General features: G+C 40.2%; 1 protein-coding gene across 1 annotated transcript in view; it reads left to right on the top strand.

The window, feature by feature from the left end:
- The window catches only part of PINX1 (PIN2 (TERF1) interacting telomerase inhibitor 1), a 61,661-nt gene that overhangs the window by 11,113 nt on the left and 23,241 nt on the right, over nt 1–27,307 (top strand). Inside the window, exons 5-6 of the mRNA XM_030037679.2 lie at nt 1,040–1,132; nt 3,882–3,958. Coding sequence (XP_029893539.1) covers nt 1,040–1,132; nt 3,882–3,958 — 170 coding nt within the window. The remainder of the gene's footprint in view (nt 1–1,039; nt 1,133–3,881; nt 3,959–27,307) is intronic.

The raw sequence follows: 27,307 nt of genomic DNA, 5'->3' as shown, positions 1-27,307 counted from the left end.
GGGATCATATGAAAAAGGTGATTCAACTTCGCCCTCAGGGTATGGGTTGATTTCCCTACCCATCCCAGTTGCCAGTGGAAGGAAAAAAAAAAAAAAAATCTCAGCAGAGTAGCCTTTTCTAGAGTTACAGAGCAGAGAATCCTATGGTGCCTATTTCTTTTCAGGACAGGGCTAATAACGTCGTTATTAACCAGACAGCAGGTTACCTCCTTTTGAGAACTTCTTGTAAATTAACAGGCTCTGTGGATGCAAAGAGCACGTCAGTACCGGTAAAATAACCTGCCACAGCACAGGAACTTGATACCTCTACTGTTAAATAGTTAGACTAATCCTTCACATGGTTTTGACCTGCACAAGCTAACATTCTTCCAAACAGATCCTGAGTGAATTTGGGACTTAGCCAACCCCAGAGACCATTCCCAGTGGACAGTTTAGGTGCAACCCCTCTTCTGGAAGCTAGGAAAATTAATTGATATGGATGTGGCAATTTGTTCTAGCTGGCCTCAGGGACAGAAAAGCTCTGCCACCGTTTAATTTCTTTACATAGATGTATCAGACCATGTCCAGATAAAGGCACTTCATGTAGTATTAGAAGTGGAAAGCCTGTCTGTGTGATTTTTTTTTTTTTCTTTTTTCTTTGTACCCAGTCAGATTCAGTATTTTATTTGTACTGTTTCTTACATCTTCCTCAGACTCTGGCACTGGAGATATTTTGTAACAAACAGCACAATAAACCCTGACCTATTATTCTTTCTTACTGTAGAAATGATGTTGAATTAGACTTTGCCTTTGACCTGGAGTACCTGTATCTGCCTTTTCAAATCACATTAGATTAGAAATGGGAAGGGAAGGGGCATGTGGCAAAAAAAAAATCAAGCAGTAACATGTCTCAGAAAAAGCTTACCGTGCTTCCTTCAGTAATATATTGTGATACGTTGTTGAGACTCTGTTTTGAGAAAGTTAAATACACTAATGTTTGAATTTGGTGATTAGAGTGCCTCTAATAGGGTTGGAACCTGTTTGGTTTTGGCTTTTTTAGAGTCCTCAGTGAATAATCAGAAGATGACGTTCAGTCTCGAAGAAAAATCCAAATCTTCCAAGAAACGTGTCCATTATATGAAGTTTGCAAAAGGTAAGAGGAGTTTTGTTGTTTCATAAGCTCTAGCCAAGATTAGAGGGGGGAAAAAAAAAAAAAACCCAACCAAAACGTGTCAAGGTGATCTGTTGCCTTCTGGGGTCTAAATTTGGCAAGTAAAATCTCGGTTTAGAAATACCCCCTGCAGCGACTCACTTAAAGCTGTATTACGCTGTTCCTTTTTATTTTGGACAATTTTGGATGGCTTTAGGCTCATACTGTTGAATAAAATAATTTCTGTTTGAAGGAGCCATCAGCTGAATAAAGGAACAGTGAATATTCTGAGTGATCTGTGCATGGGTAGGGGATGGGAGGGGGAGGCAAAGATGATAACAGAGTTACTTGGGCATCTGCACGGCACTATCCTCTGCAATCTCCAATAACCCCTGTTAGGAGATCATGTGGATAAGATCAGTGATCAGATTAAACCTGAATGCAGGAAGAGGAAAGCCCTCTTACATCTACCAGGTACTTTATTGGATAAATTAGGACAGTGGTTGGTGGCCAGAAAAACTGTATCAAAAACTTGTAGAGTTTAGTAATCTCTTTCTTTCTTACAGTGATGACATTATTTCAACCATCCCTGGTTTTGGCTCTTGACAATTGTTCAATCCCTTGCTCTATTTCTCCGTTGGTCGTGTTCCTCTTTCACACACCCGTGAGCACATGGTGTGTGTATATATGTGTTTCAGTGTATGGATAGGATCGGTTTCCACTAATGGCTAATTTATTAAACTTGAAGCTCTGTGTAATGTTTTCTGATAGCAAATGCCTCAGCTAAAACAGAGGTAATTGATGTTTTAATGGAGACCAAATTCTGATATTGGGGTTTAGGATTTTTGATTAAATAATTCAGCCTTGAAGTCAAACATGTTAACATGACCCTGTCACTTTACAACATTAAACAATTAAATTGGTTCAGGGCTTCCAAGTACAGAGGCCATGGCCTGTTTGAGGTGGTAGCAAAGAGGATTTATTTTGATTTGATTTGGATTTAACCTTTCACTAAATATAGAGAAAAAAGAAGTGTCTTTTGAGTATGTAAAATATGGAGCAAGGCTTTCATATTAACAATATGCCTTATTTGTTTGGCTGCAGTGTTTCTATAAGGGAGGCCCCTGTTTGATTGTACCCTCTGTGGTCTAAAACAGGGAAATTGTCCTTTTTCAGGGAAAGAGGAAAAGTTACTTGAGAAAGGCTAATGTTGTTGTGGCCCTTGTTCTTCAAGTCCGATCCAGCTTCCTTTTAGACTAAACAAGACGAGCTCACACAAAAGCGGGAGAAGGGAGCAGCAACGATAGAAAATGCAGCTTCCGTTTCTGTTGCTGTTTTGTAGCCTCGCTGCAGCAGGAACATAGGCACCACACATAGCCTTAGCAGCCACACTTAGATCTGGGGATACACACCAGTATGAGATTAAGACAGTGATTTCAGTTGCTTTTCTAGTAGCTGTTCCACTGTGATGCTGCAAAAGATTTGGACTGTGAGCTAAGTTGGTTTTCTATTACAGAATGCAAGAAGAGGGGGATGCATTTAGGGGTGGGGGGGAAGGCATGGAAAGAAAGTGTAGGATGAGAGGAGGAGCAGCAGGATTGTAAGTGTCATGTTCCAAAGCTTGGCCAAGATAAAGCTGAAAACAGCCACCAGGCTCATCCAGCTTGCTTGGGTAAGGACTGGGTAAGACTGTACAGTGAGACACCAGAAAGTTGGGTAACACTTTTTTTCCTCTAGGTTCACGTCTGCTTACCCTCTGTGGGCAGTTAAGGATCCTGAGAAGAAGAAACAGGTGGAATAGTCAGATGTATTATTTTTTTTTTTTTGTCCATTAAGTGCTTAGATTCATTTTGTGGACAGTGATTTTGGAATCAGAAAATCAAGTGGCGTAAGACCCCAGCAGACTCCTGATAAGTTGGCCTATCTGGGCTAATTTTGTTTCTTTAACTTTTGTTGACTTTTTTTTTTAAAGGGTTTTCTGAGACAAGCTGTGGACAACTCAATATAAAGGCTTCTGCACTGTGGAATCAGCAGTATCTCAGAATATCACATCACACCCTTTTGCTTCCCCCTCCCTGCTCCACGTGTGATACTCAGCTAGCCACACAACAGTCAGATGGGACTAATGGTCCTACTCAAACTCAGAGAAATCTTTGCTTCACCCTTGAAATTGCTTTAAGTTGGAATAATCCAGTGTGTTACAGAGATGGAGGTTTTGCTTTTCAAAAGCAATTTCATGAATCAAAGAAAAGTCACCACTGAGTAAAGATGGATATTTTTTTTCTTCACTGTATGGAGGAGCTATAACTCCCTAATGCTGTCAGAGATGGGGAATTCTCATGAGAATCCAAAGATGTGCAGTTTCTCCTTGAACTTTTCTTGTGTGTAGGAGGTTACAAGTCTTCTTTCCCTTTAGCGTAGTACAGGCTGCTTCCCTCATCTTGCTATACCAATTGCAGTGTCAAGTCAGGGGAAACAAGCTGCTGTTCTGTGTTTCCTTGTGGGCATTCACCAGCAGGCTGTGGTTGTCTCCTCACCAGCCTTTCCCCCTACACACACACATATTTCCTACTGTATGTGGGAGTCATGGTCAGCCTTCATTTAGAGTCTTCAACATTCTCCTCCTGATTTTTGTTCACCTCCAAAAATAATTTCTCTACTGCCATGGGTCACAGTTTGTTATCAAAATGTACCTGTCAACACCAGATGTGAAAGTTGTGTGTGGTTTTTTTCCTCCCCTTACCCCTTTCAGGTAAGGATCTCTCTTCGCGCAGTGAAGATGATCTGTCCTGCATATTTGGGAAGCGACAGAAGAGTGTGAAGACACAGGTAAACAAGAGGCTTCACCTTTTTCTTGTTTCCTTGCATATTTTCCCTTATAACAAAAACATACTGAAATGTCTTTCTGCTAATGAGATTACCATGTGCCCATCAAAAGCAAGGGGTCTTCTGCCTGTGAAATTACTGTTGTTTCTAGGTGAAGGCTGCAGGGGAATGGCTGTGCTCTGAACCATCAGGAAATAAGAGTGAATTTAATACATATTTTTATGAATGCTAATATATGTATCGAGATTTAACTTCTTTGGAGTTAGGAAACTTCATTATTTTAATTTTACACTTATTAAGCAATGTACATTGCAAAGTAGATCAATTTTGCTTGATCTGAAAGTTGCATAAATATACAAAATAAAATTCGACATTCAGTAGCAACTGGCCAATCTCAGCAAACTGGCCTTATTTTCAGAAGAATTGTGAAAGGCTGAGCAGCTGCTAAGTCTTGCTCATCTTTGAACAAAGGATTCAGATATGGCTTGATCACTGATAAATATTTAATGAAAAGACTTTTCCCCACTTTGTGTAATGAGATCAAGGTTCGTACTAGCATTTATTTTATTATTTTATTTCATTTTATTTTATTTTACTTATCTAGTCATTCGCGTTTGCACTTGCAGAGAATAGGCCTGCTCTATCAGTATATAAAATAACAGACTTAGACTGTGACATGACTAACATATCCAGAAAAATCCTTTGCAAAAATAACATCTGGAAAAGCACAAATGAATATGTTGCAAGAATTGCCCTGTTGGTTCAGAGGTCTGAAGTCTCTTGTCTAGAGGGAAAGATGGGGCCTGAAATTGAATGGAAATTTCTGGAATACCATGTATGTGTTTGACACCTTGCTTGTTGTGCAGTAGTCTTGAAAATTTTTCTGTAACTTCACTTTAGGCCACTGTGAACTTTGGGAGGAGAGGAATAGGGGGAAGAATGTGCTAAGAGATCTTGGTTGGTTAGTAGTGAAAGTAATATAAGGTTTGTAGCTGTGTAAATGCTAGGCAGAATGACAAGGAAGCTTGTGAAGAACAAATAGCAATCCACTGGGGATTCTTCACTGGAAAAAACTCTGACTATAAAATAAAGAATACATCAGTGGAGTGTCCTGAATTGAACAGTTTGAAGGATTTGGTCTTGCCATTATCCCATATAGTGTTACAATTTCAGTGAATGTGCTGTAGGTTTTAAAGGACGGAGAAAAATGTCATCTGTTTTCTGAGTACTGTTCGCTAAACTACAAAAATAGAGTTACAGTTAATTAAACTGGGAGGTTAGAAGAAATTTAAACAAATTAAGAACTGTCCTGTCTTGTCTGTGACTGTGAAAAACAGTATGAACCTTTGTTACAAGTCACATGGCTTGGCTTGAAAGGTAAGAGCTTGGGAGGAGGCCATCAGCCACAACAGAACCCATCTTAACTTATTACTGTCTTGAAATAAGCATGTGGGGACTTCAAGTCCGTGAGAGCTGTTAGAGGTCTCAAATACTGTAGGTAAGCTTGCACCATTGGAGCCTCCTTGATTAACACTTCTGATCACTTAAATATGCCATGGATCTACTTCTTCGCTCCCTTGCTGTCAGATCAATATGAAGCAAGACACACTGGGATTTAATGCAAATCAACAGTGCTGTGGTTAAGGGAGTAGATTTTGCCCACCCGTGAGTTGTCCCAAATAGTTGGTCTTGTTTTCTCTGCATGTCCCCCATCTTTTGAAATTAAAGATACGTTTGGAAAGTGCTGTTGCTTCTTCTGGGACTTAATCCTGCAGAGCATTTGTTCTTTTGTTGATAGATCCTGCAGAGTATGTGCATTTATGGCTGCTTGTGAAGAGTATCTAAGTTTGTGCATGTTTTTGCTAATTCCTTGACCAGTGCAGTGGATGGCTGATGACTACTGTGCAGATTTCCTTTTTCCCCTCACTGAACAGTAAGCTAATGGGTCAAGGTTCTGGCAAAAAGTCACAGGCTGTTCCCTGTTAAGCACCCAGATTTCCACATGCAAATACAGGCAGGAGGTAATGTAATTTGGAGCTGCATTGTTGTCTTCTGGCTACTGGCTGCTGCTAAGCAGCCACAGTGAGAGAAAGCCAGAGGCAGCACAATTCAGCACAGTTGCTACATCCCTCCCCCCGCCCTTTCTTCATGGATCAGAGATCTGTGGAGTTTGCACAGAACAAAAATGCATTGCTCAGACCCTCCAGCTCTGAGCAATTTCATTTCATTGCACCCATGAACTCTCATGATCCCTTTCCATCATGTTCCAGAGCCTGGTCCTTAAGGTGGCACAGAAGGAACTGTCTTGGGAGGATTTGCAGTACTGTTCTCTCTGTGTGTTTGCATTCTGTTTTGAAATGCCTAGGCTCTGGGCATTTCTCTGATGTGGCAGAGAGTGCACTACAGGAGCAGGAAAGTGCTGGTCATTCTGCTGGAATTGAGTTGTTCGTATCTGTTCCTGTGTAGAGATAATGTCGGAAGAGCCTTGGTGTCCATCAGAGCCTTGGGGTATGCCTCCAGGCTGTGATAGGCTGCAGTCCCTTTTAATTGCAGCTCCTGCAACTGTTAGTAACAGTTGTATGCTGCTGTCCCTGTTCAGAGTAGATGAGGACAGCTTCCATACTTACATAGGTGCCAGAACTGCTACTATCAATTAATCTGATTGCAGGTTCCCAGCTGTAGTTGCAACTGAGATGATATGTGGAAGTACCTGTTTGTATTGATCCTGTAGCTTAAAGTCCTATCTTTAAGGCTCTTTCCGAGGTATTAGATTCCTCAGCTTTTTTCAGAGGTGCAGTTTGAGAAGCATTCACTACAGATTTGATTTGGACTGAATGACCTATCCTCTGCTCACAGCAGAGTTGTCATTCCACTCTTGATCTTTCAACAAAGATATTCAGCACAATTCTTTCTCCTGTATTTCTAGTTGTTTCAGTCTAGGATCAGAACCATCTTGGGTATAACTTCATGGAAAGGTGCAGGAACTGCTTTTCATAGAATCACAGAATTACTGAGATTGGAGGAGACCTGGAGGTCTCTAGATCAGTCACCCTGCTCAAAGCAGGGTCAGCTACAAGTTGCTCAGGACCTTGTCCAACTGAGTTTTGACTATCTCCCTCCCTTAAAGCCTCCAATTTAAGCCTGTGACAAAATTCAGTGGATGGGTGAAAGAGATCACTTAAGGAGCAGAAGATGGGAACTTTTTGGAATAACAAAACGCTTATGCTGTAAATGGACTTAGCTGGGTGATGATTTGCAGTTCTGTAGGTATCAGACACAGTGGAAGTTATGGAAACGTTTAAGGATGTGTGCTGTTGATGGCATTATGGCCAGGTTTTTCATCTGAGTGAGTTGCGGAACTTCTCTTATTCCCAAGAGCTGTTGTACCCATGGCCTTTGAGCTTTTCTGTCTCTACAAATGGCCTAATGTGCAGTAGATCCTAGCAGTGGTATTACATTGATGTTCATCGGTACTGTCGTACTAGGTCTGGTTGGTTGGCTGGTGTTATACCAAATTGTTCTTAAATATTAGGAAAGTGGGGGGGAAGCAAAACCCAGGAAACTCCATCTGTGCTTATGGTTGAATGGAAACTAGTGGAAGGGCTCAAGGCTAAGTGACATGGTCTCTGGACCAGCAAGATAATCCAGTCTCTTCTGAAGTGCTTGTCAAAAATATGTCACCTCTGAACTGCTGCTGTGATAAATGGTGTCTCAACAAATCAGATATGTCACAGAGACACTGTTCCAATTAGTCGTGTTCAGTCTTTTCTAGTATGGTCGTTAGCAATCATTTTATGATCTTGACCTGTGGAGTAGTCTTTGGCAGAAGATGTTTTGTGCTAGCTTAATCTGAGCCGTTTTAACTGTAGTACTGAACTCAGACTCACTTTTTAACTGTCTCAGTAGCCTAGGACTGATCTGGCTGATGGATCTTTTCTCTTGTTTCACACTGATGCTACTGCAGTAAGTGGGGATGTTGAAATTTGGATTATCTGCCTTATCAAAGGAAGAGGGAGTTGGCTAGAGGATTGTAAAGATTGCAAAAGAGTGAAATTGCAAAGGATATGGAAGGAAATGCTGTTTGCCCCTAAGGGTCGAAAGGAGTTTCTTTAGAAATAGTAAGACTTAGATACTAGTTTAAGCTATTGTTTTGTTGGTTCTGGGATATGCGTTACTAATCGTAGGCACTTGCAACCTTTAATTATCCTGAATGTTAAACATAACGGTACTTTTTTTATTATTATTTTTGATAAATCATGTGTCCAACTAAAACCTCCTTAATAAACTACACAGGGACCTTTGTTTTAAAAAAAAAAAATACAAGTCAAAAAAATGGGGGGGGGGGGGGGGGGGGAGAAAACAATGGCTGAGCTTCAGAGTGGACCTAAATTGAAAACGTCTGCAGTTTTTCCCAGGGAGAGTAAGTGATCGAAAATATTGAATTGTAATTATGATGCTCTCTGGAGACCTGCAGTGAGGACCTGTTTTGCAGGGTAAGATCTGCCAGACTTTTTTTGCCCCCACTTTCCCTCTGATTTTCTCACTTGCTTAGGAACACTGGGAGCTGGGGAGACAGAAAAACAAATTCCATTAGTTCCTATCTGGTTGAACTTCCTGGAACCCCCACTATTTTTTTTGCTTCTCAGAATTTCCTTCCTCCATCCAGCTGTGTTTCCTGATGAAGCCTTATCACTGGAGAAAATGCTCCTGAGTGAGACTGAGGATTTGGGAATGAGTTACAGACAGTCCCAGCTTGGTTGCTGAATAACATGATTCTGGCACTGATTTCGCTTTGGGGGCTGGGGGAGTAGTTCTTATTTGCTGGCGCATTTGTAATAACTCTGTTTGAGATGCATAGAAAACTGAATGTTTTGCATCCATCTCACTTCCATGTCTCAGGCCATTTGATGAGTAATCTGCTTCCTTCAAATTTTTGTAACTTGGATGTAAAACTGCGTAAGTTCCCTTAAACCACCTAATCCAAGTAGCCTGAAAGTCTTGAGTTCATGGTGATTTCTTCCATGTTAGTCATTAGAAATGTAACTATCAACCCTGTTGCTTTTTCGTTTTTTTTTTTTTAAATCAGGAAATTGTCTTCTGACACATTTTGCAGAACTTCCTCAACTGACTTACATTTCCCAGCACTTATCAGAAAAGTATGTTGACTAATCTTAAGGGACATAACTGAAAATCCATTAAAGTCTGGCTCTGCCATGGGCTCACTGAAGCTATGGGTAAACTGATATAATTCCCTACACCTCAACTTTCTCTCTGCAAAATAACAATCATGATATTGATGTTTGTGGGGTTTCACAATTGTGACTTTTAGGCAAGTTGCAAGTTTCGTCTGTTGGGGTTTTCTTACCTGTGACAAAAGTGTCCGTTGCAGAGGTAGCATATAAATTAATTTGCTGTTCCTTTTTTCAGCAATGTCAGGGAACAAAAAACTGCAGAAGAGAAAAATTAGTTAAAAATTAACTTGGGTTTTTCACCGTTCTGCTTTGGAGACTGCAGCTAGCATGAGGTATTTGGGACTGAGAAGCAGAACAGAAAAAGGACATCAAAAACCTGGAGAGAGTCCAAAAGGATTTAGTAAAATGGGCAATAGGGTTAGAGGGCATGTCCTAGAAGGAGAGAGTGGAGGAACTGGATACGTTCATCTCAGAAAAGAGGCAGAAAAAGATGACCTCTCTGCCTATAAATATCTGGGGGTCGGGGGGAGGGAGAAACAGAGGAAGGGAAGGGATAGTAATCAGGGGAGGCAAAAGCCAAGAATGGTACTAGGGGTGAGAACTTCAATTAGAAAGAGGAAGACACAAGCTTACTCTTCAGCAGGCTTCCTCGCAGTGATGTCAGCGGGGCAGTGGAAGAGTCTCCTAAGGGAAATCCCAGCTCCTTAGTAAGTGACACCAAGAAAAAAAAAAAAAAGAATTTAACACTTTTAGACCCGTTGGAATGGGCAAAGATGAATTGGTTTAAGTAAAACAACTCCCAACAAGTCATTCTGTGAGCAGCTCCAGTACTGAAGCTTGGTTTCCTGTGGTTGTGTTGTGCTTGGATTCTGTGTGACTAAAGGAGATGAGCTCATGCTGAAATCCCCATCCATGTGCACACTGATCTGTTGGCCTTCTCTGTCCAGCTGAAATATTTTAGAGTCTTAATATCTTTGAAATCTCTAAGCTTCTGCTAGGTTGGATTTAAAAGTTGCTGGAGAGAAAGGAGTGCATGATGTACACAAATGTCTGGGCAGAATGATTATGGAAACTTTGCTTCCTTAAGAAATCAGAGTAAAAATGTAATTGCTGTCAGTGTGTTCCGGAGGAAGACAGTAGGAAAACACTGAGAATAGTGTTTTTAACATATTTCCTTCTTTTTTTATTATACATTTATTGTCAGAGAGAATAATTGCTTTTTTAGAGGAACTGAGTATCTTGTGCCTAGGTTTTATAATTATCCTCAGGCTACAGAGTTTGTCAGATTTGGGGTTAAAATTTAGAACTGCACAGTGCTTATTCCTATATATGACTTAACCAATTCAGCACAGAAGTATGTAATGTATTGTGTGTCATTGGGAAGAGTGAATACAACGTTTTACCAAGAATAAAGGCAAATGAAAACATAGGTAACAAAAGGTAGGATTTAATCCCACCCGACTTTATTGGTAGAAGATCTAGGCATCTTCTCCAGACTCCCTTCATAGTGATGAGCCACAGGTGCCCAAACAGATGCATTCACTGTCTCCGAAGATGATAAAGGTGTATGAAGCCAAACTCTTCCTAGCGATATGCGCCTCTTCACTGATTGTAGAGGACATCTAACAGCGAGGTGTATCCTATCCAAGTAGTTATATTCTGAATATATTCTGTTTCAGTGCAAAAGCTGACTATGTTTTTGTAAGCATGTGATTACTGCTCAGTCCTCTTGAGGTATTCAGTTCTTGTGCAGGCTGCATTTTTTTAATTTTGTTTTTAATGTTGGTTAGTGGGAAGAGGCTGGTGACCTAGTGGCAGAGTCTGCAAGACGACGTGATGGTGCTTTTACGCATTTGGTATCCTCAGGAACCTGCTTCTGAGTAGAAAGGTTTCTGTCAGCCTCTAGTTAGCTGCTACTTTGACCAGCATGGCTTACTACAGATTTTTAGACTCATGATCTAGGAAATGGTAACACTCTGCTTACAGTGGCTTAGTTCTCTTGACTTCTGTGGGAGCTCACTGTGTTCTGCAGCATCACTCTTGGAGGATATCATTAGGTTTGTGTGTTCATCTGTTATGTCTTTTCTCTCTGACGATTTGAGTGAAGTGTGTTAAAATGACCATTGGCAGGGGCTTTTTACTGTATCTGTAACACTGCAGTTACTTTGGTCTCTCCAATTTTGCTCTGCAGCGTACCATGGACTCTTAACTGCCAGAAGGATCATTTCCAAAGACAAGAAGAGGGGAAAAAAGCCCCAAAACCAGATTCTGCCAGCAGTTAGCAGTACAAGGCCTTTGCCCATGCTTGAGGGGCAATGAGGACAGGTTGGTGAGACAAACTCACAAGGAGAACAGTATGACAATACAGTTGAAGGGTTAAATGCATCTTCAGTGTACACGAGTGGTACAGGTAGAGCAAATCTGGCAGCACAGACTAGTGTAAACTGGATCTAAAACCCTGTTGCTTTGAGCTGATAACTTGTAACACCGTATATAGCAAGTCAGAAAAACGATGAATTGGGCTCAAGGTGTTAATTTGGGCCATATTTTTAATACTCCTCCATGCAGATGAGATTGTTCCAGGAGCACCGGTAAAAATTACTTTACCCAGCATGGTGTCCTAGTAGTGCTTTTGATAAAAGGAGGAAGAGCAAAGTATTGATGTTTTGTTGCCTATTCTATAAGCACCTTGTTAATCAACTGAGGATAAATTATTGCTGTTCAGATATCAGCAGAGAGGGAGAGGAGGAGACATCTCCTGATCTGGAAGAAATGGTGCTTTTTCTTCTCTTCATTGGAGAAGAGTTTTGCCTCTAGTGTTAGTTCCTTGGGGGGGTTGTTAGGAACAGAAACAAAACTGGGGGGAGCTCTTTTGATTTATCTTCTCTCTTTCCCTTTTGGTCACTTCGATAGGCTTAAAGAGCCGAGTTGGCTTTAATGTGTTACCATTAGAGACCATGCATTAGCTGGAATAAACCATCATACCTCACAGTGAAAAATATCCTTTGATTGGCTAATTAATCAGTCAAAGGGGAATGACATGGCCCTCGGCTTGAGGGACTCTGCTGCACAGGTAAACAGGTCATTGATAAATGGTTTACCCACAAATTCATATATCAAGAAAACTTAGTCATTTTTTAACTACACTTTGTGTGAAAGCTGCACTGCATTTTTGGAGGTGTATTTTTGCTGCCCTTGCTTTTTGCATTGTGGGAGTTTTTAGGTTGTGAAAGTTTTCAAGAGGAAAAGCCCGAACAGAACTTTGTTACGATTGTAGGGTTTTTTTCCCCCCAAAGGTGGTGGGGGGGGTGGGTTGAGGGCAGAATCATTGTCATGGCTTCGTATTGAGCTTGAGTGGGTCTCTAATCAGAACGGCTCATAGCATTTTGTCATTTAAATATACTGAGACTGTTCAGTGGGTCATACCCATTCCTCAGGCACTGCATGAACAAAGCTGACATCCATAAATGGGTCTAATGAAATAATTGGGGAGAATACATGAAGTAAGATGCAGGTCTGTGTTGGTAAAAGACTTCATCTTACCCAATTCATTTAGTACTGGGTGTTGGCATCTATATGCTGAATCTTGTCATCTGTGTACTTTATAACACCTTATCCTGAAAAGATGGTTCCCAAGTGGAATTCTTCACTGGGAGTTTAAAAAAAAAAGGGGAGGGGGGGGAACCTGCTCTAAATTAAATTGCATAAAAATGTGATCCAGAACCATTCTTTTATGTGGGGTGTGCAAATAGGGTTAAAGCAGTGTAATCATGTAAGGCACCACAAAACAATAATGTTTGGCATAGCTGCTTAACTGGGTGCACTGGGTGCACAAAGCAAATCCTAATTCTGTTTTTTTCTTTTTTCTTTTTTGTTTTTTTTATTAACTGTGTGTTTACTGTGAGAAAGTAACATACCAGTACCTAAGAATATGGGCTTGGCTACTAGGGAATAAAGTTAACCTTATTTTTGTCATGTATAATCCCTTCCTCCCAAACAGCCCTTGTCATGGGCCTGCGCTTTATAGGACAGCTTTGTTTTGTTTTTCCTTTTAAAAATATTTGTCTGATCAAAGAGCTTTCCTTAAAAAAAAAAAAAAAAAAAAAAAAAAAAAATTCCAGTGCAGTAGTTCAAAACAAGGAAAAGTACATTTTTTGATCCTATCATAACAGGATTTGTATATGGAAGTGTGAACTAAGCAGGTGGCTTCCTGTTGATTTTAAAGCCAGGTGGGCAAGTTCTTGACAACAAGTTGATCTCGCAGGCTGCTACCTGCCCTGCTTTCCCTGGTGTCCTGTTGTAAGAGTATGCTGCATGCTCTTTTCTTACGCTGGTGTAGCACAAAGCCAAGATGATGGTCCTTTGCACAAAGGATCTTACTCCTCTGTATGCAAGGAGTAGGGTTAGTGTGAGATGGCATTTGGGATTAGTATCTTGTGGGAATAATACTGCTGTGGGAATGAGAGGAAAATAGCAGCATGTGTTCTCTCCCAGAAATCAGGGAATAGAATGCATTTTATTACCCTCTAAGAAGGCTGCCGGATCCATTCAAATAGCCTGCAGAAGGACTGGATGTTTGTAGCACAGTCTTATTCTTGCTGACTTTTAGTTATTAAAGGGTGTCTAACCTTTCTCCAAGTGTGTCTTCAGATTTTGGCTCATCAAACTGATTATGAAATGGCTAGTTGGTTTAGATGGGTTAAGCAAACCAGAAGTTGGAGCAAAATAAATGATTCAGCCTGAGAAAGTGCTTAAAATCAACGAAACAAGCTTTTCCACTTCCAATCCAGTATTTTGACTTCTCTACTGAATTGTTCTTTCTTCAGCTGTGAGCATTTGCTTTTTTTCCTCTCCAGTCAGGAGAGATATCTAGTGCTGGAGTGTGACTTAATGGTAAACTTCCCCCTCAGAGTAACCTTGAGAGTGTGAGGTACTCCCTCCTCTCTCTGACCTCACTTCAGCTGCCTGACATGTTTGAAAAGTTTGGCAATTTGAAGTTAATTTAGGCTCATTTGGGTTTTCTCAAAAGTAATAAGACAAGGTCAAGAAATCCATTGTCTATGTTTTTCCCTACATCTACAGCCTCACTCTGCAAACTATCATCAATACCAGTGTGTTTCCTTTGAAAAATTGTGGTGTTGCCGTGTGTGTATATATATATATATATATATATGCAACTATGACCTGCTGACTAATGTCACTAATTTGACCATCTGCTAATAAATGCATGTATCCCTCTCAAGAAAAGAGGAAGAGTTTGATGGAGAAGATGATCATGCAGTGGGATAGTAGGTACCTTCCATGCTCTGTTTGCTTTAGCATCATCTTTAAAATGATATGTCAGTTGCGAGTATCTTGGTGATGATGACTTACTGTTCTCCATCACGGAATACTTTGGGGGAAGGACCTCAGATACGGTGTTAAGGATGAATATTGTCCAATTTTGATTGCTAAGCCAGGTTGTCTGTTGTTGAGAGAGCAAGGAAGCAAGGGTCTTAACAGCTGAAGTAAGCAACAGAAAAAGAGAACAGAGAGGAGCTCAAGCAAACCTTGAGTTTTGCTGAGTTGGAAAGCGTTTGGGTACTGTACTGTACAGATTCTGAAGCTTCCATGCACATAACACTGTCTGAACTCTTCCCTGCACTGGATTAAGGGATGTGACGTCTGTCTGTCAAGCGTAGTTTGTTCTTTCTCTCCTTGGGGGAAATCGGTTATGCATTCAAGTGTTTTGATTTGGCAGATTCTCAGTAATATGAACCCAGTGGGTATTAGTGAAGACAAGTTGAAGTGTGCTCTGGCTTTGGAGCAGAAGATGATGCTGTTTATGTTAATTAGTTTCTGTGGAAGTTTGTTGCCCAGTCTGTGATGGACCTCCAGAAGGTTATGCACAGATGAGTTTTAACCTGCTGGTAGAAAATGCTCCTGTCCCTCAGGATCTGGAGTCACCAAGGCTGTTTTGGTGACCAGCTGGCACTTCCCTCAGCTGAAGTTAAGCACTAATACCTTTTTGCATGGCCCTTATACTGAACTTTAAGCTCCTATGAAAAGGACAAAACCAGGGTTGATTTGACCAGGGACAGTAGAAGGGACAGAGAGTGAGAAGTGTGGATATCCTCAGAGTTGAAGAGTTCTGATAATTTAGTTCATTCTTATTATTTTTGTTTTGCTGGGGTTTATTTTAAATCTGCTCTGTTCTCACCATGAGCTGATTTCTTCCAAGTGCTGGGACATGTTGTTGACAGCAGCAGAATCGAATCCAGCTCAGGCTAACTAGATCCTATGTCACCTGTGTGTTACAGGTTGTTTTTTAACAAACGAAGAGTCAAGATCAAAAATACTGTCTGCCCTAAAATCCTGTTTTCCAGAATATTGAAGAATTTAAATGTCACTCAGTACTTCAATACTTGAAAGAAAATTATTTATTCTCAATACTCTTTTACAAAGAAATTTCTGTAAGCTTGGGAGTAGAAGAAAGTTACTGTAGTACAGCAAGTTAGTCAAAGGCTAATGCTAATTAGGAAATGCTTTCTACTTCACAGAAAATACGATCAATTTTCTTCGGAAAATTTCTAAAAAAATTATTTTTATTTAAAATAGTCAACTTCTGTGTTTTGCAATGAATATTTGCAGTTAGAGAAGTAGGAATTACTACAAATGTCTTGTTATGGTCAAGTGGAAGCTTGCAGGTGCTTTTTATTATAATTCATTAGACCACTATACTCATAATGGAGTAAAAATCTTAGATGAGGAAAAAAATAATTGGATTTTAGTTATTTATTAGTTCAGGTAACCTTTTGTGTATATATATTTGTTTGATATCTTATTAATATGAATATGGTTCATGTATTTCTAGGAGAAAAGGGGAACAGTGTAAGTAATTAAGCAGGAGTTTCTTGTTGATCCTCCCCATCTCATCTACCTTTAACTCTTTAACTCTATTCAGAAAGCATCTTAGTCTGTACCAAACACTCCAAGGTTCCTGGAACGCTTCCTAGGTTTAGCTGTTATTCAGTAAAATAACTGTAAAGTCCTCTCGATAGCAGTAAATATATGAAATTTCTCTGCAACTACTAATGTATTAAGACACTAAGACATTTGGTATGAAAAGTGTCATAGGAAGCAGCAAAGACAACTTCTTGAATTCTGTCTTGATGCATAGCATATCAGGGGCTACTAACTCTATATGCCGCTGCTGTCACATTCAAGCAAAAGCTGTTTCCGCCAACAATTCTCAAATTATCTTAGAACTTCAAATCTTTTATTTACTTGCCTGGCTCAGCTCGTCCCAGTATCGGGTCCTTAATCAGTAAACAACACATTTAGCCCAGTGGGTTATTATTTTCTAAATATCTTCCTTTTCTATGTTCTCAATCTATCCAGTAATGGCATCAGTTCAAAACTCAAATTGTTCCACGAAGACCACCATAATAGTCTGCTTATATAAACCTTTTGGTGCTACTCAGCTTGAATCTGGGGCAGTGATATAATGAAACACATGACTGTCGGGTTATCCAGTTCTCAAGTTTGCTTCTACCTAAAAACATTTCTCCTCCTGAATTGAAGAATGAATGTTCTGTGGGGAGCAATTCAGTGTTGGCCGAAGTGACCTAATTTCAGCCTCTTTAATATCTGTGACTGTGCTAATGCTGAAAGCTTAGGCATTCATTTACATTTCATCTTAAAAGCAGTGAGAATGCTGGGCCAAACTTTGAGGTGATGAGAGAAAATTGTGTAATCTTACACGTCAGCAAGCGACTGGAAGAGGAAGTTTTTTGTTGTAACTTGCACACTAAGAAGTTAGAAGGCAAAATGTCCCTATTTTAACTTATGCCTTGTTAAGCCTTCTATTAATCACTGCTTTCAAACTCCTCTCTCCCAGCCCCTTTGGATTAGAGCATGTGATTTGTCTGTAGAGGACATCACCCTGCAGTGGATCCCAGGAATGTGGCTCAGGTGAGGCACAGCCAGCCTGTAATCAGGGCTCTTTGGTTTGCTTTCACCACTGTCCTACTCACATGCTATGCAGCCTTGGGTCAGGTTACTTCTCTGCATCCCAATTTCACAATCACTAAATCTGGGGATGATTCACATACCCTATGTAGGTGGTATTAGCCTAATTTGTGTTAAGTGTGTGGTTCTTCATGAAATGCATTGAAATATTTAGATGATAAATGAGAATGTTTAAGTGCAAAGTATATCGTACATGTTCAGTTTCTCCTGGCCGTTGTTTCTGGAGAACTAGAAGAGCTGTTTGAAGTGTACTGTATGTGCTTACCTGTTTACCTTTTGAACTTTACAGCCATAATGCCTATAAAAGCTATATTGTGGGTTTAGGACATTGTAACTTAATTAAACTTTCAGAGATTCCTGAAGCGTGACTGTCTCCGGCTTTTCTGAAATCCCTGCAAAAAGCAAGGCTGTTTACATAAAATCTGGGTGGGAGGGGGGAGTGTGCTCCAGAGCACCATGTTACTTGCACGACTGAGAGCGAGGGTATGTAACCCTGCAGATTTGTGAATCTTGGAAAGTTGAGGTCAAGCAAGAAGTGAAGAAGTATCTACCTGCAGGAGTGTTTGTATAAATGGTTGCTTCTGGTCAAGTGAAGTAGCAGCCCTTGTTTTGACAGCTAGTACTTAATGTATCATTTGGGCTGCTGATTCTGACATCCATTCATTACAGCAGACCTCCTCTGACCAGTGCTTACCAACCAGAGCACTGCGGGGTTGTTTTTTTTTCTTTTTAATAAGCCTAGTGTTTCTCAGTTACCAAATGGCAAAGGAATGCTGTGTGTAGCAACTGCAATGGATCGCATCCAAAGGCACAAAATATGGCCTGATCCTTTTTCCTCCATTGTCGTAGGGAAATGGGTGTCTCCAAGAGACGCCCATCGGTATAGCCCTTGCTCTTCAGCAACAAATGTCTGGGTGTTCTGATTTTAACACTTGCTACTAGAAAACAGAGGTTTGTCACTCCTGGCAACTGACTTTACAAAAACACTGATAACAATAAAGGGCTTCATGCCCAGTCCTGGCTTGGGCTTGCTTTCTGGGAATCTTCCAGTGTAGTGGTGATGCTGACCCTCTGCTTTAACCCACAGAGCTGTCCCTGGATGGCAGAATTCACAACATGGTTTGTAGAGCCTGTCTGGTCCCGGATGCCTTCTGTACCTCAAAGTCTGGAACCTCCACAGGCTTGATAGCATCTGAAGTCTTGCAGGGCTATTGCAGATACTGTTCAAATCACAGAATTAAAGTTCACTTAGTCTTGAAGCTTCTTTCTTTCCTGTAAGTATTAGTGGAACAAAATGCTCTTCACCTGAACACGGAAGAGCTTGGGTGAATTTATGGGGATGTAAGATGTTTCTGTTCCCAGGAACCTGCCCTGCTGCAGTCAGCTGAAGAAAAGCAGCATACATATGCCTCAGCCACTAGTATACAGTGTGGCTTCATGGCTTAACATATCAGCAAGGTGGCTCTGCACTAGATTGACTGATTTAGAGGCAGATGTTCTTCAGTGATGATTTTGCACTCTCAGAGGATGCTTGCAAGGTTGGTAACTAGGAAGAATTATCTCGAGTTGAAGTCAGGCAACAAAATATTAGAATTTTGCTGTAACACCTGTAAAGTACTTTTTGTACTTATTTTTCCAAGAAGCTTTTATTTTATGGTTAAAAGTTTTGAACTGAAAGCTGCAAAACTCTTTTGTCCTAATTAGTAACCAATTTTTCTGGAACTTGTATTGTCAGGCTGGTAAGAGAATTCTCTGTCTTCCGGGGTCTGAAGTCCTTGAAAGAAAACATGAGATGGCTCTCGAGGGAGAGTGATGGGGTTTAATACCACTTAAGGGCCCTGACACACAATCATCTTCAGGGTGTCATGCGAGAGGTACCCACTTAGCTTTCTTGTTTTGTCCTTCAGGGTATCTTGTTGCTGTGGAGATTTGCTGATAATGATGGATTCAAGACAATATTCTCCAATTGTTTCAGAGTTAAGCTAGATGCCTAAAGTAGAGGGAGATTAATCCTAGCTGAGAGGTTAAATATAGTGATGTAACATCTAAGAAGCAGAGGAAGAGAAAAGCACCAGTGAAGGGCCATTTAACCCACTTAAGGTATGACCTGTGCATTTGAGGGTCACCTCTCTCCATTGAATATGATGATTTTGGCCTCCAGATTTAAAGTTTCCACTAAATATAAACATTTGGAAAGGTTTGAGCTTTGGGTACAAAGCTCTTGGTTTGTATACTTATATTGCAAATATATAAAAGCTTTATATTATTTTCCTTTCCATATGGATGCTTAGGTAAGGCATGACATTTATGACAGTTTCTATCTCACAGATTTGGTGCTACTAAAATGATTCAGTATACAGAATGTGCATAGGAACCTTGGAAGGGACCACCTGTGTACAAATTATTCTGTAAATTAATGCCATTTCTTAACTTTACCATAGACAAATGATCCTTCTCTCCCTCTTTCTGAATCACTTTCCTTAATCAACTTCTGCAAATGAAAATACCTTTATGTAGCAGATCCAAGCAGAAAGCTGCCTTAAGGCAGTAGCTTTATATGTCCAGTAATTTAGGGGCACCTTTTCCCCAGTGTGCATCTCTGAATCGGTATTCCGGTTCTTATTTAGGAGGGCATATTATTCACTTTCCTCTAACATTTGGGAAAGCAGGACATGCTACTCATTTGAAAATCATACCAGCTCCTTTATCACTGCCAGTCACCGTCAGCAACGCTACATTCCCTGCTTGACATGAAGGAGGAGGTTTGCCCTGAATAAATATAGTAGATAAATGGTCTTTCTGTTCCTCAGAAGAATTTGGGCCACTTCTCAAAGTTGGTGCCAGAAGTACAGTAGCAGAGTGGCATGGTTAAAGTTAATTGCACTCAGATTTTAGTTAAAAGTCTAACTAGCTTGTCAGCTTTGAATTTATATTTTCACAGTTCACTAGGGAGTGATAATAGGAAGGCTTTGATGTAGCTTGCTGTTTTTTGCTTTGTACCAAATGCTCCAAAGTTTAGTAAATAAACTTTTATTGGAGAGGGGGCATGAATGACAGCTTAAAGCCAGCCAGAAGTATCAAGATATACCCTCACCGAGGGGCAGCAGGGGCATCATAGCTGCATGGCTGGCATGTTAAAGAAGATTTGCGTGGAGCACTAATGCTGAGCTCTCTAAGAAACAGCTCATCAGAGATTTCTTAATTAGGTGTTACTGGAGACTTGCTGAAATAGTGAAGCTGTGATGCAGGAAGCACTACCTAATTAACTCTTTAATATCCCCGTAATAGATTTGCTGGTTCTCTCCACTCAGAGAAACTGAGGCATGTTGGTTTAATTGCCTAGGCTTCCCAAGGCTGTCCTAACGGCAAGTGTTTGAGAGAATGTAGATGTGGGACTGATTCACAGCTTGTAACATGAGACTGTGGCCTCTAAACCAAGAAAAGCCTTTCTAAGTGTTTTGAAAGATGGTAGTTCTAGCTTTAACTGGACGCAAAGTTTCTTTTCCATATTTTTTTTTTAAATTGCTGGAGAGAAACGTTTGTGATGAATAGAGCTGTACACTGTACCCCCACCCTATAACCAGGTGGGAAGGACCCAAGTGTTCAATCATCTTTCAAATACATAAGCAAAAAGGCACTTTTAAAAGCATCAATAGGGTTTGATAGTTCTTATTCTAATATTATTGGTTAACTTTCTATTCAAGAGATTACTAGGTTTGATATCTCCCAGGCACCTTGTTCTCTGGGTGGAGGGCAGATCAACTTCTAGAAGTGGGATAGCTCCCCCTAATTCTTGTTAAAACCATCCTTGAACACTTTTAAAGCATTTTAATATAGTTTTAATTCTTCTTTCTCATTAAATGAAAAGGAATAACTTATTCTCCTGCTTTACCTGTTTTACCTGGTGACGCGAGAACAAACCACTGAGCTGTTTGAAGGTGCAAGTGGTTTTCTTGCAACTGCAGCCAGTTGCATTTTCCTGGAGAGATGGATTCCATCGCCAGGATCTTATTGCAATAAAGACCTTGTGTCACAGAAACTTCCATCTAGCAGCTAGGAGTTTCCCTGCTGCAGTAGAGACTAACTGCACAAATGCTTGATAGCGGAAATCATCTCTACAATGTTTGTCTGATACTAAGGAAAGCTATTGAGTATCAAGCGAATGACCTTGAACTCTCTCTTCAGTGGGCTGCCATTCTTTGGAGATCTGTTAATTGAGCTGCTCTTTTCACTGCAGGTGGTTTTGCAAAGGGAGCTAGCTGCATTCAGACATGGAGATAAACTTCTGCCTTTGTACCTGAGATTACACAAACGTAGATTACCACGGCTGGAGTCGGCTAACAGGAATGTGGTCTAATCTTGTTCTGGCTAACCCTAGTGAAAATAGGAACGTGTATTGCCAAAATTATTGGAGCAGCCAGTTGCTCCGAGGAGTCCAACAGGCTACAGACAGGTTTTAACCATCTGAGTGGGAAGTGACTTTCTGTTTTGCAAGCCCTGCAACACTGATTTCAGCACCTGTCTGGATGGTTCAGAGGTAATGTCATCGCCTGGAGGAATAGCTGGATTTATTTGAAAGAAAAGTTGGGGTTTGTCCATTCTGAAGTGGAAAACATAGGACTAAAAGTTTCATTGTCTTCAGAAGGGTCTTGAAGGGGCATTCGACAAAAAGAATCCATTCATAAGGCAAACAATGAAATATTTACTTGTAAAAACCATTACTGCTTTAACATAACATGTATCAGGTGGCTTCCTAAATTTCAGTGCAGAGCGCTCTTAGCTTCTGTATATTTGAAATAAGTGAGCTTCACAGTGGAAAGAGTCAAATGTTCTAATGTAAATTTTTTTCCAGTTAGTTTTTAGTAAAGTGTACATTTCAGTTTTGGTTGTTCTCAAAATTGTAAAATGTTTCACAATTACTGCCTGGTGTCATAAACACTGTATTTGAAAATTATTTGTTTGGGCGAGAGGATGTTGCTCTTGGTTTTTTATGGCAAGGTTTTGAAAGAAGTTTCTCTGATGTCTTTGAAAAGTTTACATGTACTTCATTAGGCTGTCTTGACAGTATTTGAATTAAAAAAAAAAAAAAATCCATCAACATTTTTTTATTTTTCCCTACGTGGGACATGTGCGGATGTCACATAAGGAATATTTAAGCTGTCAACTGAATTTCATGCTTGTACTTACATAAGGTTGGGATTGCATGTTCTCGCAGACAAAGTTTGAGCTGGCTGCTGAGTGTGGATGTGAGTTGGCTGTGCCTGTAGCCTGTGTGGGTTGAAGTGGATTGGACTGCGTCTCCTAGAGACCTTTATGTAATGCACTTCTTGTACAGTTAGGAGTTTAATGTTTATTTCATCCTTTCTCTGCACTATATAATACCATTTCTCAATACAGAATATATTATACTGAACCTAGTTCAAATACTAATTTGTGTTAAGTACTGCAAAAACTAGAAGTGTTGCATCTGAGATTGATCATGTAACTTGACTCGCTTCAGTTCTACAATGAGATTATTTGGACAATCATAATTGTTAATTACATAATTATGTACTGTTCATTTCTCTGGAAATAGCACTCACATAATGAACAACTGAATATTGTTCAATATACTGAATATTCAGTATTTTGTTTTCATTTAGGGTGTGGCCTTGGTCTTTATTTACTACATACAATTCAAATGCTGCTCAGAAAAGGGAATTATGAATATTCTTGCTGTCTTTCTACATTGTTTGCTACAGTAGTATCTACATCCTTCCTTTTCAGCATTTCCTCGATGGTCTGGGGAAGAGATCAGGTACTTGTAGAGGACAGTTTGTTATATCCTGAAGTAGGATGAGTCAAAACCTGGAGGAGTCTTCTGAGCAAGGAGAATTCCCCCCTCACCTGTCCCAGTCCTCACAGTGTTGCTATGAGATGGGGAGGATACAATCCCAACCTTTTAATGGGCAACAAAGCAGGCTGGGGTGCCAGCCTGTTTACTGGCCTCCAATTGCCTGGCCAAATGATGGTTGCATACAATGCCCTGGCCTGGTTTAGGAAACTAGCACATATCAGGATCTCTTCTTAGGAAGTAATTTGGGTGCAACTGCCCCCTTTTGTACAAGGCAGTATAGGTGTCTACTGCTTTTAGGTTTGCGGGTTGAGATACCGGAGACCTCAGCTTTTTTTGTTTTCATATTGCTTCAAATCATAGAGTTGCATGTATTCACAGTACTACTACTCTTGACTTAAGGAAAGCTCTGAATGGTTTTCAGATTGAGGTTTTTGACAGGTACTTATAAAAAGGGAAACAGAAATTAAGGGCATGACTTCTTATCAGTGTGCTCTGTGGCCAAGGCCAAAGTAGAATTGATTTCTCAGGTCAGTATTCAACTAATTTAACTGCAAGACTCTTGTTCATTTGGGTCTGTGCATTTTGCTCCAGATGCGATATGGTCCTGTAGAGCGATGCCTCCTTCACCACAAACCTCTGATTCATCTCTGAAGAAGTCTGTCCTGCTCACTGCATGAGAGGAGGTCCTATACAAAACATAACACGTAGCTGCATAATTCAAAGGGTATCGGTATGCAAAAGCACAAAGATGCTGAAAGAGTCAGACACCTAAATACTCTTGTGGATCTGAGTTATAGTAATCCCACCAGCACCCATAGACTTCTGTGACTGTTTAGTGTTTAGCTTTGAAAATTGTCTCTCTGCGTAATACAGGTTTCAAAACTCGGGTTCACACACCTGGAGCTGAAAGATTTTAGTTTTTCACTGTTAGTCTCTGGCAAGAATAACTCTGAAGAACTAAAGAAGAGAGAGTTTTTGTTGCCAGCCCTGCTGCTTTGTTGTTCATTTGTTATACTTAGGAATGTTTTTTGTCATCCTTCCGTATATTCCTGGATTAAAGAAATACGCATTATTTCAGGTGATATTATTCATGACTGCACAGTGGGAAGTTATTGTTTTATTAGAGCGGCAAATTACGCCTCAGGGAAATATGCTGGTCAAATCACCTTTCATTTAGACGGCTATTCCATATCCAACATGTCTGCGTACAAAACAGACAAATTTGGAGGGTTTTTTCGTATTTGATTTCATTTTTTGATGCATTGACACTTCTGCCTTTTTTGGGTTACAGTTTCTTATATAAGTACAGTCAGCTCACTCACAATGGGAGGTGATATAAATACCTGCTAGAAACTCATCCTCTGAAGTTGCTCTATTAATCCATGCCATCAGGGATGCTTCTTATATATGTCACCTTGTGAACGGTGCAGGTGAGAAAATGGAGCATGAGAGCTTTCCATTCAAATAGTGTTTTCTGTAAAAACACTGGGTGATATTTTTAGATGCCTTTGGCTATCTAACTCTTTACATGTGATGTCCTTGTGTATAATGTACACATGCCTGGTGCTTTCCTACCACCACATCTGTGCCTGTATGTGCCTAGAAGTGATTGTGAGCACAAATATACAGACAGACCATGTCTTGCTAGCATGGTTTATTAATTAGATCTAATTCATTGCACTCATTGGGAATTCCCTGTGAACACTTCAAAGCACTCTATGCAGATATTTGCTTGCTAGCACGTGATTCCTGGTGCGTTAGTTACTGTCATGTGGCTAGAAGACTTCTTGAATCTGCAAAGTACCTAATTTGTGATGAATAAAGCTACACAGATACTAGAGTCTTTAGACACTGATAGCTGGTTGAGAACTGTGTTAATTGCTGTGTTACACTGGGGAAGGCAGTGCTTCTCAAGCTCTTAATCAAAGGACCATAGCCCCTTTGAGAGAAACATCCTGCAGACTATCTTACCTCCAAGTGTTTGGCAGCTGGGGGCGAGAGAGGTACCAAAGTAGTTTATATTGAAGTAAGCAAAAACATATTATCTTACAAAACCCTCATTTTACTCTTTCAGTTAGCTTTTTAATTAGGTACTGACTGCTGTGGGGAATTGGTTCTTGCCTCTGTCTGCCTACATGCAGTGACTCGTCCCCGTCAGCTGAGTGTAAATGGATTGCATGTGGGGGTTTTGTAATCATCCCATGGCCCACCTTCTAGTGTCTCGCAAACCAGCATGCTAACATCTTGGTTACAGAGCAAGTAAGAAGTCAAGCTTGTCTTTTCTTTCTGTTTTCATGAAAAGAGCTTTTAGAAGAATTAAAACAAGTATCATATGAAAGGCAAGACTGGTTGGGAAGGCAACAGCTTGCTTGGTGCAGTTGGGTTATGGAGAGAAAAGTACACGTGTGTGTAGAAATAGTAGTCTCTTTATGCTCCAATATACGTGGTTGCAACCAAAACCTTTTTCCAGTTTCCTACCTTCTCCACGAGTCAAATGTTCCAATAGTTTCTGATTTTTGCATTTAATGTAAAACGTGTCACATTTGTAATGTAGCAATAAAGTATAGTTTAGACCTCTCTGAAATACCTCAAAATGTCCACGCTTGTGTATGCAGAAACCATTCATGTATTATTACTGTAGAGTATTTTAAGACTAACAGTAGAAGGAGTACTTATAGGTCAGGTAAAAACTTCTTGTGCCAGGGTGTAAAAGCATCAATAGTATGTCAGCACCTCTGTGTTACGAGATGCTTCTCCATCATGTCGCTTTCCTGTGACATACCTTATACTTCCATCCTCAACATTTCTGACTCCACAGTATGAACTCTGGGGGTGGATCAGGGCAGAAAAGGAAAGCTTTGTGTTTCTTGGAGAGCTGTTAAAGTCAATCCTGGAGAGCCAGAAGTTGCTCAGGTTTTCTTCCCTTCAGAGCGCTTGAGATACATGTTATCACACATTAACTTATCTTGATTAATTCTGCAAAAGATATGGGAGCAGTTCCCTCGAGTTCTTGTGAAAATGAGAGGGACGTACTATCTCACCATCATCCTCTCTTGGCGTCAGAGTGTCTGTCTACTGGCATTACTTTAAGCCAAGGGAAATTGCTTGACATCACTTAAATTTCTGAATATCTAGACAGCAGGAGTTTGGCACTCCAAGGGTGAATTCTGAAGCCAATTTTATCCATTGGATGGTATAGATCATGTTGACACACATGCTTTATTGCTTTTACTGAATCCTCAAGGTAGACTTCCCCAGGTGAAGTAGCAGCAATTTCAAGGCATGCTACTAACCAAGTTCAGGGTTTTCTTTTTTTTTTTTCTTTTTTTTTGGCAGAGATGGGTGGATGCCACACTCCTATCTAAATGCACGCTATTCCTGAGCATAAGTTTGTGATTATGGTTACTGTAAGAGAAGAGATCCAGATGTTTTTCAGAGTCTGAGGTAAATCCTCTTCTGCGTAATGTAAGCAAATTAATCTACACTGTATAGAAAGTCATACAGTTTCAAAACATGATTTCAGCACACTGGTATCATATCCAGGTAATGGGTATAGGTCTATGTAAACTGCATGTCTTTAAGACAGAAGTTATTAAAATGTGTCGCTTTTGGCTTATTTTATTTGATGGAAATCTCCTTTTTAAAAAAAAATAAATTCAAATAGCCTAGTTTCTGCTAGGGAGACTTTCTTCTGAGTTGAGCATGAAATGTTTGGGGGTTTTTTCTTCTTTTTTTCAGAAAATCTTTTTCAGATGTGTTTCAGACTTTTGCTTTGATCAAGAAACAAGTTGCCAATCAGACTATTGAAATTTGTAAAAGGGCCTATACTGCTTTTCCAAAGCAGACCGAAAAAAAAAAAAAAAGTTTTAGGAAGTTCATTCCGAGTTTTGTTTCTTCAGACAGCAGCTCAAAGCCAGGCTTTGCCAAACAGATTCCCCCTGAAATGGCTGTTGTCTGTGTCTTTTTTTTTTTTTTTTTTGCTTTTCATTTTTGTTGTTCTTTGACAAGACTATCTTAGTAGTGTCAAAAAGGACCTCACTTAACCAAAACAGCAGCAGTTAACAATATCCAGTCTCTGATCAGTGTTTTCCTCCTGAGACTTGTGTAAGTTTATTTTGCCATTCTTGAGAGGTGGTTGCTTTTACAGTCAACTCTGCCTTTGATATAACAGCTAAGTAAAGCTTCTAAATTTGTCCTGGCTGTGTTTTCTTTTTGAGCATTTTCTGGACAAGTGTTTGAGCTCTTCCTTTCCTGTTCTGTCTGATATCTAGGGATAAACACACCCGAACACATGCACATACACACACATGCTGT

The sequence above is a fragment of the Aquila chrysaetos genome, chromosome 15, assembly GCF_900496995.4.
Source record: "Aquila chrysaetos chrysaetos chromosome 15, bAquChr1.4, whole genome shotgun sequence".
NCBI classification, from domain to species: domain Eukaryota; kingdom Metazoa; phylum Chordata; class Aves; order Accipitriformes; family Accipitridae; genus Aquila; species Aquila chrysaetos.
The sequence above is the reverse complement of the archived record's forward strand: the minus strand, read 5'-3'. Positions and strand labels throughout refer to the sequence as shown.